This window comes from Gigantopelta aegis, chromosome 9 (assembly GCF_016097555.1).
Source record: "Gigantopelta aegis isolate Gae_Host chromosome 9, Gae_host_genome, whole genome shotgun sequence".
Lineage (NCBI taxonomy): Eukaryota > Metazoa > Mollusca > Gastropoda > Neomphalida > Peltospiridae > Gigantopelta > Gigantopelta aegis.
Window position 1 is genome coordinate 60,416,436 of NC_054707.1, and position 13,587 is coordinate 60,430,022.

The 13,587-nt window shown below is 35.5% G+C and overlaps 2 protein-coding genes across 3 annotated transcripts in view; one reads left to right on the forward strand and one right to left on the reverse strand.

Moving 5' to 3' along the window:
- LOC121382197 (2-hydroxyacyl-CoA lyase 1-like) overlaps positions 1 to 6,532 on the forward strand; it is a 29,686-nt gene extending 23,154 nt beyond the window's left edge. Inside the window, exon 18 of the mRNA XM_041511720.1 lies at positions 5,024 to 6,532. Coding sequence (XP_041367654.1) covers positions 5,024 to 5,056 — 33 coding nt within the window. The 3' untranslated portion in view covers positions 5,057 to 6,532. The remainder of the gene's footprint in view (positions 1 to 5,023) is intronic.
- A 343-nt stretch (positions 6,533 to 6,875) lies between these two features.
- The window catches only part of LOC121382196 (solute carrier family 40 member 1-like), a 29,988-nt gene continuing 23,276 nt past the window's right edge, over positions 6,876 to 13,587 (reverse strand). For both annotated transcript variants that reach the window (XM_041511719.1, XM_041511718.1), the window contains exons 6-8: positions 12,729 to 13,340; positions 9,990 to 10,457; positions 6,876 to 8,820 (exon numbers count right to left, since the gene is read on the reverse strand). In XM_041511719.1, coding sequence (XP_041367653.1) covers positions 8,519 to 8,820; positions 9,990 to 10,457; positions 12,729 to 13,340 — 1,382 coding nt within the window. In that variant the 3' untranslated portion in view covers positions 6,876 to 8,518. The remainder of the gene's footprint in view (positions 8,821 to 9,989; positions 10,458 to 12,728; positions 13,341 to 13,587) is intronic.

Genomic DNA, 13,587 nt, shown 5'->3' on the forward strand with positions numbered 1-13,587 from the left:
CCCTCTGGAAACAAAAGTCAAATACATAAATACAGTGAAATCCTCTCTAAACCGGACCCTCTGGAAACAAAAGTCAAATACATAAATACAGTGAAATCCTCTCTAAACCGGACCCTCTGGAAACAAAAGTCAAATACTTAAATACAGTGAAATACTTAAATACAGTGAAATCCTCTCTAAACCGGACCCTCTGGATACCAAAGTCAAATACTTAAATACAGTGAAATCCCCTCTAAACCGGACCCTCTGGATACAAAAGTCAAATACATAAATACAGTGAAATCCTCTCTAAACTGGACCCTCTGGATACAAAAGTCAAATACTTATATACAGTGAAATCCCCTCTAAACTGGACCCTCTGGAAACAAAAGTCAAATACTTAAATACAGTGAAATCTTCTCTAAACCGGACCCTCTGGATACCAAAGTCAAATACTTAAATACAGTGAAATCCCCTCTAAACCGGACCCTCTGGATACAAAAGTCAAATACATAAATACAGTGAAATCCTCTCTAAACTGGACCCTCTGGATACAAAAGTCAAATACTTAAATACAGTGAAATCCCCTCTAAACTGGACCCTCTGGAAACAAAAGTCAAATACTTAAATACAGTGAAATCTTCTCTAAACCGGACCCTCTGGATACAAAAGTCAAATACTTAAATACAGTGAAATCCCCTCTAAACCGGACCCTCTGGAAACAAAAGTCAAATACTTAAATACAGTGAAATCCTCTCTAAACTGGACCCTCTGGATACAAAAGTCAAATACTTAAATACAGTGAAATCCCCTCTAAACCAGACCCTCTGGATACAAAAGTCAATACTTAAATACAGTGAAATCCCCTCTAAACCGGACCCTCTGGATACAAAAGTCAAATACTTAAATACAGTGAAATCCCCTCTAAACCGGACCCTCTGGATACAAAAGTCAAATACTTAAATACAGTAAAATCCTCTCTAAACCGGACCCTCTGGAAACAAAAGTCAAATACTTATATACAGTGAAATCCTCTCTAAACTGGACCCTCTGGATAAAAAAGTCAAATACTTATATACAGTGAAATCCCCTCTAAACCGGACCCTCTGGATATAAAAGTCAAATACTTAAATACAGTGAAATCCCCTCTAAACCGGACCCTCTGGAAACAAAAGTCAAATACATAAATACAGTGAAATCCTCTCTAAACTGGACCCTCTGGAAACAAAAGTCAAATACTTAAATACAGTGAAATACTTAAATACAGTGAAATCCTCTCTAAACCGGACCCTCTGGATACCAAAGTCAAATACTTAAATACAGTGAAATCCCCTCTAAACCGGACCCTCTGGATACCAAAGTCAAATACTTAAATACAGTGAAATCCCCTCTAAACCGGACCCTCTGGAAACAAAAGTCAAATACTTATATACAGTGAAATCCTCTCTAAACTGGACCCTCTGGATACAAAAGTCAAATACTTAAATACAGTGAAATCCCCTCTAAACCGGACCCTCTGGAAACAAAAGTCAAATACTTAAATACAGTGAAATACTTAAATACAGTGAAATCCTCTCTAAACCGGACCCTCTGGATACCAAAGTCAAATACTTAAATACAGTGAAATCCCCTCTAAACCGGACCCTCTGGAAACAAAAGTCAAATACTTAAATACAGTGAAATACTTAAATACAGTGAAATCCTCTCTAAACCGGACCCTCTGGATACCAAAGTCAAATACTTAAATACAGTGAAATCCCCTCTAAACCGGACCCTCTGGATACAAAAGTCAAATACATAAATACAGTGAAATCCTCTCTAAACTGGACCCTCTGGATACAAAAGTCAAATACTTATATACAGTGAAATCCCCTCTAAACTGGACCCTCTGGAAACAAAAGTCAAATACTTAAATACAGTGAAATCTTCTCTAAACCGGACCCTCTGGATACAAAAGTCAAATACTTAAATACAGTGAAATCCCCTCTAAACCGGACCCTCTGGATACAAAAGTCAAATACTTAAATACAGTGAAATCCCCTCTAAACCGGACCCTCTGGATACAAAAGTCAAATACTTAAATACAGTAAAATCCTCTCTAAACCGGACCCTCTGGAAACAAAAGTCAAATACTTATATACAGTGAAATCCTCTCTAAACTGGACCCTCTGGAAACAAAAGTCAAATACTTAAATACAGTGAAATACTTAAATACAGTGAAATCCTCTCTAAACCGGACCCTCTGGATACCAAAGTCAAATATTTAAATACAGTGAAATCCCCTCTAAACCGGACCCTCTGGATACCAAAGTCAAATACTTAAATACAGTGAAATCCCCTCTAAACCGGACCCTCTGGAAACAAAAGTCAAATACTTATATACAGTGAAATCCTCTCTAAACTGGACCCTCTGGATACAAAAGTCAAATACTTAAATACAGTGAAATCCCCTCTAAACCGGACCCTCTGGAAACAAAAGTCAAATACTTAAATACAGTGAAATACTTAAATACAGTGAAATCCTCTCTAAACCGGACCCTCTGGATACCAAAGTCAAATACTTAAATACAGTGAAATCCCCTCTAAACCGGACCCTCTGGAAACAAAAGTCAAATACTTAAATACAGTGAAATCCCCTCTAAACTGGACCCTCTGGAAACAAAAGTCAAATACTTAAATACAGTGAAATCCTCTCTAAACCGGACCCTCTGGATACCAAAGTCAAATACTTATATACAGTGAAATCCTCGCTGAACTGGACCCTCTGGATACCAAAGTCAAATACTTTATATACAGTGAAATCCCCTCTAAACTGGACCCTCTGGATACCAAAGTCAAATACATAAATACAGTGAAATCCTCTCTAAACTGGACCCTCTGGAAACAAAAGTCAAATACATAAATACAGTGAAATCCTCTCTAAACTGGACCCTCTGGAAACAAAAGTCAAATACATAAATACAGTGAAATCCTCTCTAAACTGGACCCTCTGGATACAAAAGTCAAATACATAAATACAGTGAAATCCTCTCTAAACTGGACCCTCTGGATACAAAAGTCAAATACTTAAATACAGTGAAATCCCCTCTAAACCGGACCCTCTGGATACAAAGTCAAATACTTAAATACAGTGAAATCCCCTCTAAACCGGACCCTCTGGAAACAAAAGTCAAATACATAAATACAGTGAAATCCTCTCTAAACTGGACCCTCTGGAAACAAAAGTCAAATACTTAAATACAGTGAAATACTTAAATACAGTGAAATCCTCTCTAAACCGGACCCTCTGGATACCAAAGTCAAATACTTAAATACAGTGAAATCCCCTCTAAACCGGACCCTCTGGAAACAAAAGTCAAATACTTAAATACAGTGAAATCCTCTCTAAACTGGACCCTCTGGAAACAAAAGTCAAATACTTAAATACAGTGAAATCCTCTCTAAACCGGACCCTCTGGATACCAAAGTCAAATACTTATATACAGTGAAATCCTCGCTGAACTGGACCCTCTGGATACCAAAGTCAAATACTTTATATACAGTGAAATCCCCTCTAAACTGGACCCTCTGGATACCAAAGTCAAATACTTAAATACAGTGAAATCCTCTCTAAACTGGACCCTCTGGAAACAAAAGTCAAATACATAAATACAGTGAAATCCTCTCTAAACTGGACCCTCTGGATACAAAAGTCAAATACATAAATACAGTGAAATCCTCTCTAAACTGGACCCTCTGGATACAAAAGTCAAATACTTAAATACAGTGAAATCCCCTCTAAACTGGACCCTCTGGAAACAAAAGTCAAATACTTAAATACAGTGAAATCCTCTCTAAACTGGACCCTCTGGAAACAAAAGTCAGATACTTAAATACAGTGAAATACTTAAATACAGTGAAATCCCTTCTAAACCGGACCCTCTGGATACAAAAGTCAATACTTAAATACAGGGAAATCCCCTCTAAACTGGACCCTCTGGATACAAAAGTCAAATACTTAAATACAGGGAAATCCCCTCTAAACTAGACCCTCTGGATACAAAAGTCAAATACTTAAATACAGGGAAATCCCCTCTAAACTGGACCCTCTGTCAACTGACATTTCCTCAAAACTAGATGTTTTTCATGGTCCCATTTTAAATATCAGTACACAACAGAATCTATCTAAACCAGATGCCTGTTAAATGGCACTTTTTACTTGGTCACATGGGTGTTCGATGTAAACATCATATTAGACCTTTTGTTTTCATTTAAACAGAAAAATAGAGGAGAAAAAATGTAGCTGGAAAATAAAATTAGTTTAATTGACTAGGACAAGTCTGTTTGTTTACAGTAAACAACATAGATTTAAGATACTTTTTTTAATACTAATTTCAACCTCTAGTGTACATCTGAACACTAAATAAAATAATATTAATTTATTGGGAAACATTTAAAGTCTATTTTGTTTAATCACACCACTAGAGCACATTGATTAAATATTTGATAATTCTGACATACTGTCTTAGAGGAAATCTGAGACATTTATGCCATTATCAGCAATGGATCTTTTATATGCATTTTACCACAGACAGGACTGCACATACACCTTTGATATATCAGTCATGTGGCACTGGTTGGGATTTTTTAAAATCTATCAGAGATTGTGTCCAACAAGGAAGTTCCATCCTACAACTAAACCCTCTCAGGCGAGCACGCTACTCACTGAGCTAGATCCAGCCCTTTATTGGGAGTAGGTAATAGATAATAGTATTTGTGCAACCAAAGACTACCACATGTTACCAAGCCACGGTACAGTTGTTTTTACACTGTAAATATTTCATGGTGCACTTCAAACTTTGACATAAAAGTCCTTGATTTGGTGCAAGGCAAATACATGGGTCAAATAAAGTGTACACATTTAGTATTGGACAGTCAAAGATTATGCATTAAAAATATCTATATGTAAAAAGAAGTTAGGAAATATTTAATCATTATGTGTTTCTAAACATTTATTAATTTATAAATATATGTAGATAATGGTATTTTTTCTCTCTCTTTTCAGGAATTTTACTGGTTTTCAAAGTCTAAAATGTGAAGACATTTTCATTGTGGCCAACAGTCCTGGATAGAAAATGATGGCATTTAATTATGCAAGACATTACTATTTATAACTGAAGGAGCCCTGTGACTTGACAGATATTTTTTATCTGCACCAATGCTGACATTATGATTCATGTAAGCTATAGTCGGTGAAACCAGTAAAAAGACAGATTTATTTAATGACAACTCAGTACATTTTAAACTACGACGATTTGATGTCTACCATATGGTTATTAACGCAAGAGAGAGAGGAAACCTGCTGTTGCATCATAGGTTTTTCCTACCAAAAAATCTTTAGCGGATCACTTTTTAGGCCAATACAAAAACTTAAATATTGAAAGACATGTTCTAAAATGTAAAATTATAAATAAAAAAGCTAATTTCATCTCAATGCCGAATATATACAGGGAAATACTCTTAACATGGAAGGACCTTGACATTACTAGAGACACTAATAGCTACCAACAGATAATTCATGAACCGTTACAAAAAAACAGCAATTTTTCATGTAATTCACTCGCCCTAGTTCTCAAAGCTTTTTTTTTTAACTCATAGTTTTCAAAATTTACAAATATTGTAACCATCTTGGAAATGTGCATTTGTTGGCACCAACAATAAGAATTAAACACTGTTAGGTTGCTGTTGTGAACAACATTCTTCTGTTGTGATCAGATCACTGTGACCTTTTTTTCTTTGGAGATTGACTAATATATTCAAAACCTATTTTATTTTAACAAAGATGGTTCATTGATATACCGTGTTTAATGACAATTTGGTGGGGGCTAATTTATTAACAAATATAACAACAAATATGGTGGTATTAAAATCAAAATATATTTATTAAATAATATTATTGTGCACCAACAAAATATAATTAAATATGCATTGTAAATATAAAAACTATTAAAATTAATATGAACAATATCTGTTAATATCTAAATAAATGTATGATAATTTAATTAGTAAAAATTTATAACACAACAGACTGCATGATTGTATAACTAAATAATAATCAAATAATAATCAATAACTACAAATATGCTGAAATAAAATACTTATTTGATACCAGTATAATATTTCCACTACATCACAATGTAACAAGTATTTAAAGAAATGCTATTTTTAAATAATGACTGCAATTCAAAATAACCAGGTTATTCCCCTTTGAGATAACAGGCTACTGAATATGACCATATATGTAGATTATTCAGGAATTCCATGTTTGGTATATTTTTACTACATTGCAATTCATGTCCAGATTATTTGGCAAACATACATGTGAAGTAACATTTTTACTTTACATTTAAAGGCATCCCAAGTTATTCAAGTTTGAGAGAGATATCACAATATAAAAACTATTGATATTACATTTCAAGATATGCAAGTTTGAGTGAGATATAAAGGTTATTACCAGAGTGTTTTTTGGTATTGTCAATATCAAATGCAGTGTATTAGGAATAAAAATTGTATTGCCTTATAATAATAATAATATTATAAAATTCTTTATAAGGGTAAACACTTTATTTTCAGAGGGTCTCTAATCTACATTATTATGCATTATTTTTATTCCCAATACGCTTGATGACTATGAATGCATACATCAATTATGGAGTGTCACTATAGCTTGAACGCAGAAGGAGTGTCACCCTAGTATGTTTGCTTAAATGTCAATAAACGTAGTGCCTTGACTTCGCAGTTATCAAAAAGTAATTCAATGTAGGCAAGTTTCAGAGAGATATGATCATAATACATTATTTTTAATTATATTAAACAAAAACCATGTATATATTTTTAAATTATGGCACCTTCTTGCTATTAAACAAAAACCATGTATATATTTTTAAATTAAGGCACCTTCTTGCTATTATTATAAAGTAACTAGCATCTTCATCACAGTTAATTTTATGCAACATTGCTTTACCACTGTAATAGTAAAGCATATTATGGCAAATTTTAGCACTATTCAGCATTTAGTATACAAGACAAACCATGTTATCATATTAAATTTTTTACAATACACGGCAAAGAGATCTCTAATATAGGCTTAACTTTATATCGTGAGCAGACATAAAACACCCCCTAATCTTTGTCAGTCAAAAACAAAATATAACAACATAAGGAAATAATACTACAGTGAAACCCCTTTAAACCGGACACCCTCAGGACCAAGTAAAATGTCTGGATTTAAGAGGTATCTGGTTTAGACAGGTTAAGTTTTGTACCGATTTTTAAAAAGGGACAGTTAAACATGTCCGGTATTTAGGGAATTTCAGTTTATAGAGGGTCTGGTTTTGAGAGGTTTCACTGTATCAACCGACTAATAATGTAAACCAAATTCTGTTAAAGAAGGACTAGCAAGGGTGGTTCTGGGTGTATACCACCAAATCAAATCTCACAGACAACAATAGTGACGTCTAAATGGCTTAAACTCATACCTGCAGTGCATCGACTGACTTAAACACCACAGATATAAATACTACCACCCATCACCCTTAAAGTGAATCAGAAAAAAATTGAGGGTGAAGCTGCTCATTTCAGAGATAATTGGTAGCTTATGACTACTCTAGTTCCGCACAAAATTTTAGTATTTTTTTTTTACATGTACCCCATACTTTTCAAGCACTTTTTTTTTTTTTTTACCAACAATCACTCACACTTATCACTAAGTTTTCAGTATGGCAAGGCACATTAGAAACATATACATATAACATGTATGGTAGTAAAATAATGTTAATTAACATTCATTTATGAATTGTTGACATAATAATTATTTTTAATTGCCCCTCCCTGCTCCCAAGTCGTTTTCAGCTAGGTTAGGCGCTAATTATTATGAGAGAAATCCAGTGTTCTATAACATCAGCTCCTACAGGTGAAGAAATATTATTTTATCCTATAATTACTTATAATATCCAAAACTCTTAAGAATTTTGCTTTATCTAACCCGGTTAATAATTTTTTGCTTACAAGCCATCAAGACCTGTACACCTGAATGTAACATTTTGATAAGATTTAGTTAAAGTGCTACATTTGAGCTCATCATTATGATCAAATAGTACCGATGGCGGTGACTTTACAAGTGTGATTTACTAAATATCAAATTAAAATATTATTTTAGATATGTTATACAATAAATAGAATTCACTACCTTGTCTTGTTAGTTGGTATTTGTCTCGGCAGAGCCTCAACAAATACCGATTAACACAGACTTGGTTGACATTTTCCATATATAAAAAAACTCATGACAAATCCTCTATTTACACATTCTTCAAAATGAAAAATAAGAGACATCCAGATTATTTTATAACATTAGGCACTAATAAAAGGAAAACTGTTGTTCACAGATTTTTTTTCAAAATGGCTTTATAAATATTTTATAACATCAGGCACCAATAAAAGGAAAAAACGTGTTACTGTTGTTCACAGATATTTCAAAATGACGTTACAATATTTTATACCATTAGGCACCAATGGAAGGGGATTTGTTATTATTCTTGACACATTTCTCAAAGTGAAAAAGATGGCCACGAGCTTTTCGAGAATAGCTGGCATAGAAGAGTGCTCCACAGATGACAAAAGCGAACGACACGAGAATGAGAAACCCGAAAAGGTGAGCTACTGGTATGGCGACGACCATCGCAAACTTGAGCATGTCCATGAGCTGGTTCAGAGAACTCTGTACGCCGTTCACAACACCACGCTCGCTCTCGATGACATTTTCTAAAAATACTTGAGTGATGGCTAAATCAGCCAGCCACAGACCTGGAAAAAAGACAAATACGTAATTATTTTATGAAATATATTTATAGGATATTAAACAAGCTTCCATTTCATATCATGTTTATGTCTTGAGTGAACTAATTTTCAGTTGTCACGAAAATTATTTATCGAGGGATATAAACATGATACGAAATGGTTGCGAGTTTAATATCCTATTTATTACCCATAATCGATCTTAATTTATATCACTCAACTCGTTTGGTTAACGTTCCTGTACGGTTGTAGTGCGCCAATCGATGATCGGTATTAATATATGTTATTTCTATTTTATTATTTATTATAGCACAGTTTAAGCTCAACCTGAAATATTGGCAATTTGGTGAATATGGACAGAAAATCTGTAGCAAATTCAAGTTTCAGTTACCCAGACAAAATGTAGTAAATTTAATGCTTTTAAAAGAATTGTTTTTATCTAATTTTCAAATTAGCATTTGTCCAATTTAATTATTTAATATATTCAATTTTAATTCAGATTTGGTAACTGGAGTCACAGACCCAATAAACTGTCTTTTTAATGCCGTGATTATTTAGCAAATATTATTTGAATTCAGATTTGGTAACTGAGTCACAGACCCAATAAACTGTCTTTTTAATGCCGTGATTATTTAGCAAATATTATTTGAATTCAGATTTAGTAACTGAGTCACAGACCCAATAAACTGTCTTTTTAATGCCGTGATTATTTAGCAAGTATTATTTGAATTCAGATTTGGTAACTGAGTCACAGACCCAATAAACTGTCTTTTTAATGCCGTTATTATTTAGCAAGTATTATTTGAATTCAGATTTGGTAACGAGTCACAGACCCAATAAACTGTCTTTTTAATGCCGTGATTATTTACAAAATATTATTTGAATTCAGATTTGGTAACCGAGTCACAGACCCAATAAACCGTCTTTTTAATGCCGTGATTATTTACTAAATATTATTTTCTTATATGGTTTCTACTAATTAATCTTTGTATCTCAAATGGAAAAGAACACCATTTTCCAAATACAGTAACTGTAAACCTGTATTAAGCAACCAATTGTTTAAAAAGACAACTTACTGATCCTCCTTTAGGTGCCTGCTTAACACAGATTTAACCATATTAGGAATTTATCACTTAAGAAATATTTCATTATTTACATGACATGAAAAGCCAACTTACCGAATCTGGCAGTCATTATTCCCGCCATCAGCAATCCAATCGACAGATACGAATCCGGCACCGACTCGCACGAACCACTTCCCTCCGTTGTTGAAGTATTGACACCAAGAGGGACCACCGTGGACATCACAGACAACACATTTACATTATTCCCTGCTGCATACACTAGACTGGTAGCACCAGTCGTGGTCAGGCTGACATTCCCAGCTTGTAAACTGCTGACAGTACAGTTTGAATCCGTCTTGCCGGTTCCGAACGGGTCAAATGGGCTGCCCGGCATCCATACCGAAACCACACACAGCAACAGACATGCATTCTGAGAAGAAAGGGCGAACAAGCCGGTGCGTTCCGGTCCGATTTTCCGACGTAAGAAAGGATAAACGATGGTTCCCGCAATACCAATCAGAGCAGACACGGCCATCAACATACCGAGAACAGACTCGGTAATACCCTGAGAATAAGCATATCCTAAAATGAAAAACAAAAAGAAAGAAAGAAAGAAATGTTTTATTTAATGATGCACTCAACACATTGTATTTACAGTTATATGGCGTCAGACCACACAGATATTAAGAGAGGAAATCCGCTGTCGCCACTTCATGGGCTACTCTTTTTCGATTTGCAGCAAGGGATCTTTTATATGCACCATCCCACAGACAGGGTAGTACATACCACAGCCTTTGATATACCAGTCGTGGTACACTGGCTGGAACGAGAAATAGCCTAATAGGCCCACCGATGGGGATCGATCCCACACCAACCGCGCATCGAGCGAGCGCTGAACCACTGGGTTATGTCTCACCGTAACATTTGAAAGATAACTACAGCAAATCAAATGTCAATAATATGGTTTTAAACTGCTGTTATGACTATAAACAAAATGGAAAAAGTAAAAAATGATATTGTATTATTTTAAAGCAGTAAAACTGTCAGTGTTATTTTGGAACTCAATGTGAAAATATCTGATTTTCATTAATTAATAAATCACAGAACAACTTTCCTTGCGGTATGATTGATTTAGATACAAGTAGTGTTTTATTAAGATTTATTACAAATATATGTTTAATAAGTCATTTGATTTCTATCTGACCAATCAATGATTTTATAACAAAAGAGTATTTACCGACTAGAATTGAAAACAACAAACAAGATGGTAAATCACTGATATACAATATGGACTACAAAAGTCAGAAAAAAAAGGAGAAAGAAATGTTTTATTTAACAACGCACACTCAACACATTTTATTTACGGTTATATGGCGTCAGACATATGGTTAAGGACCACACAGATTTTGAGAGGAAACCCGCTGTCGCCACTACATGGGCTACTCGTTCCGATTAGCAGCAAGGGATCTTTTATTTGCGCTTCCCACAGGCAGGATAGCACAAACCATGGCCTTTGTTGAACCAGTTATGGATCACTGGTCATTGCAAGTGGTTTACACTTACCCATTGAGCCTTGCGGAGCACTCACTCAGGGTTTGGAGTCGGTATCTGGATTAAAAATCCCATGCCTCGACTGGGATCCGAACCCAGTACCTACCAGCCTGTACAAAAGTCAGTTCCCTTTTCACACATACACTTGCAATGATCATAACACTTCTCTGTCTGGTGATAAAGTTGCAATACAATGGCTTATTACACTGAAAGAGAGTAATCAAGTTGGAAAAACTACTCTGTCCCACCAAAATTTAATAGGAATATGGGTAGGTGGGATGGGATGGGATGAGATTGATGAAAGGGATGGAGGAATGGGATGGGGTGAGCTGGATAGGATGGATGAATAGATGGGATGGATGGATGGATGAGATGGATAGAATGGATGGATGGATAAATGAATGGGACAGATGGACAGAATGGATGGGATGGATGGATGGATGAATGGATGGGACAGATGGATGGGACAGATGGATGGGATGGATGGATGGATGGGACAGATGGATGGATGGATGGGACGGATGGATGGATGGGACAGATGGATGAATGGATGGGACAGATGGACAGAATGGATGGATGGATGAATGGATGGGACAGATGGACAGAATGGATGGGATGGATGAATAGAATGGATGGGATGGACAGAATGGATGGATAGAATGGATGGATGGATGAATGGATTGGACAGAATGGATGGGATGGATGGATGGATGGATGGGACAGATGGATGAATGGATGGGACAGATGGACAGAATGGATGGGATGGATGGATGGATGATGGATGGGACAGATGGACAGAATGGATGGGATGGATGGATAGAATGGATGAATGGATGAGACAGAATGGATGGGATGGATGGATGGGACAGATGGACAAAATGGATGGGATAGAATGGATGGATGGATGAATGGATGAGATAGATGGACAGAATGGATGGGATGGATAGAATGGATGGATGGAATGGATGAGATAGATGGAATGGATGGATAAATGGACAGAATGGATGGGATGGATGGATGAATGGACGAGATAGATGGACAGAATGGATAAATGGATGGATGTGATGGATGGATAGAATGGATGAATTGACTGACAGATGTATGGGATAGATGGATTGATGACGATCAAATGTTTATAAAATACCACAGTGTGAACAAAATCATCAGCTACTGTGTATTTATTAAAAATGTATTAACTATTCAATTGTATAAAAAATATATGTTATCTCCATTTTGTTTGTATGTTATTTACAAAGAGAATGAGGAACACACATACACACAAAACCCACACCCAATTCTTACCAACAGTAATGTTATCAAATCCGAGGACGGTCATGTAGAGAAACGCAAGACCGAGACCCGCTCGTGACACGTCGTATCCCACATACGTCCTCCATCCACGGAACAGAACGATCACGCTGTGGAACGTCCTGCGACAACATCGGCCCCAGCATGACGCTTCGGCTTTATTAACCTCATCACGTTCAATATCACCTACATCTTTTGTAGATGCCCTGTTATCAAGTTCATCTCTTTCTTTTGTAGATGCCCTGTTATCAAGTTCATCTCTTTCTTTTGTAGATGCCCTGTTATCAAGTTCATCTCTTTCTTTTGTAGATGCCCTGTTATCAAGTTCATCTCTTTCTTTTGTAGATGTTTTATTATCCTGGTCATCCAGAGATTTCATCCCAGATTTCGGTTCTAGTTCAATATGCACTATATTTACAGATTGTGACTTGGATGGATCTTTTCTTCCACCTAAGTCTTTTCCTGAATTTCTATGATTTATTTCTTCTATGATATCACTGTTTTGACCTGTTGACTCTACTTCAGTTTCACTACCAACTTTGTCATTAATTCCTTCTGTTGCTATGGAAACAGGGCATTCATCTTCTTCTGCATCTTCCAAGATCTCTGTGCAAAAAAATAAGATATTATAACTAAATTTGTGGATAAGAAAAATGTCAGTTTAAAACTGGACCCAGAAAGTTAGAATGAATGAATAACAACACCCCAGCATAAAAAAATACATCGGCTGTTGGGTCTATGTGAAGATCAATATGAATTGAACAAAATTCTAAAGTTAACTTAAAACATAGTGTTAAAAGATGTGCAAAAACAGTATTTTACCTGCCAGTTTGGTATTCATTTTAGAGGAATT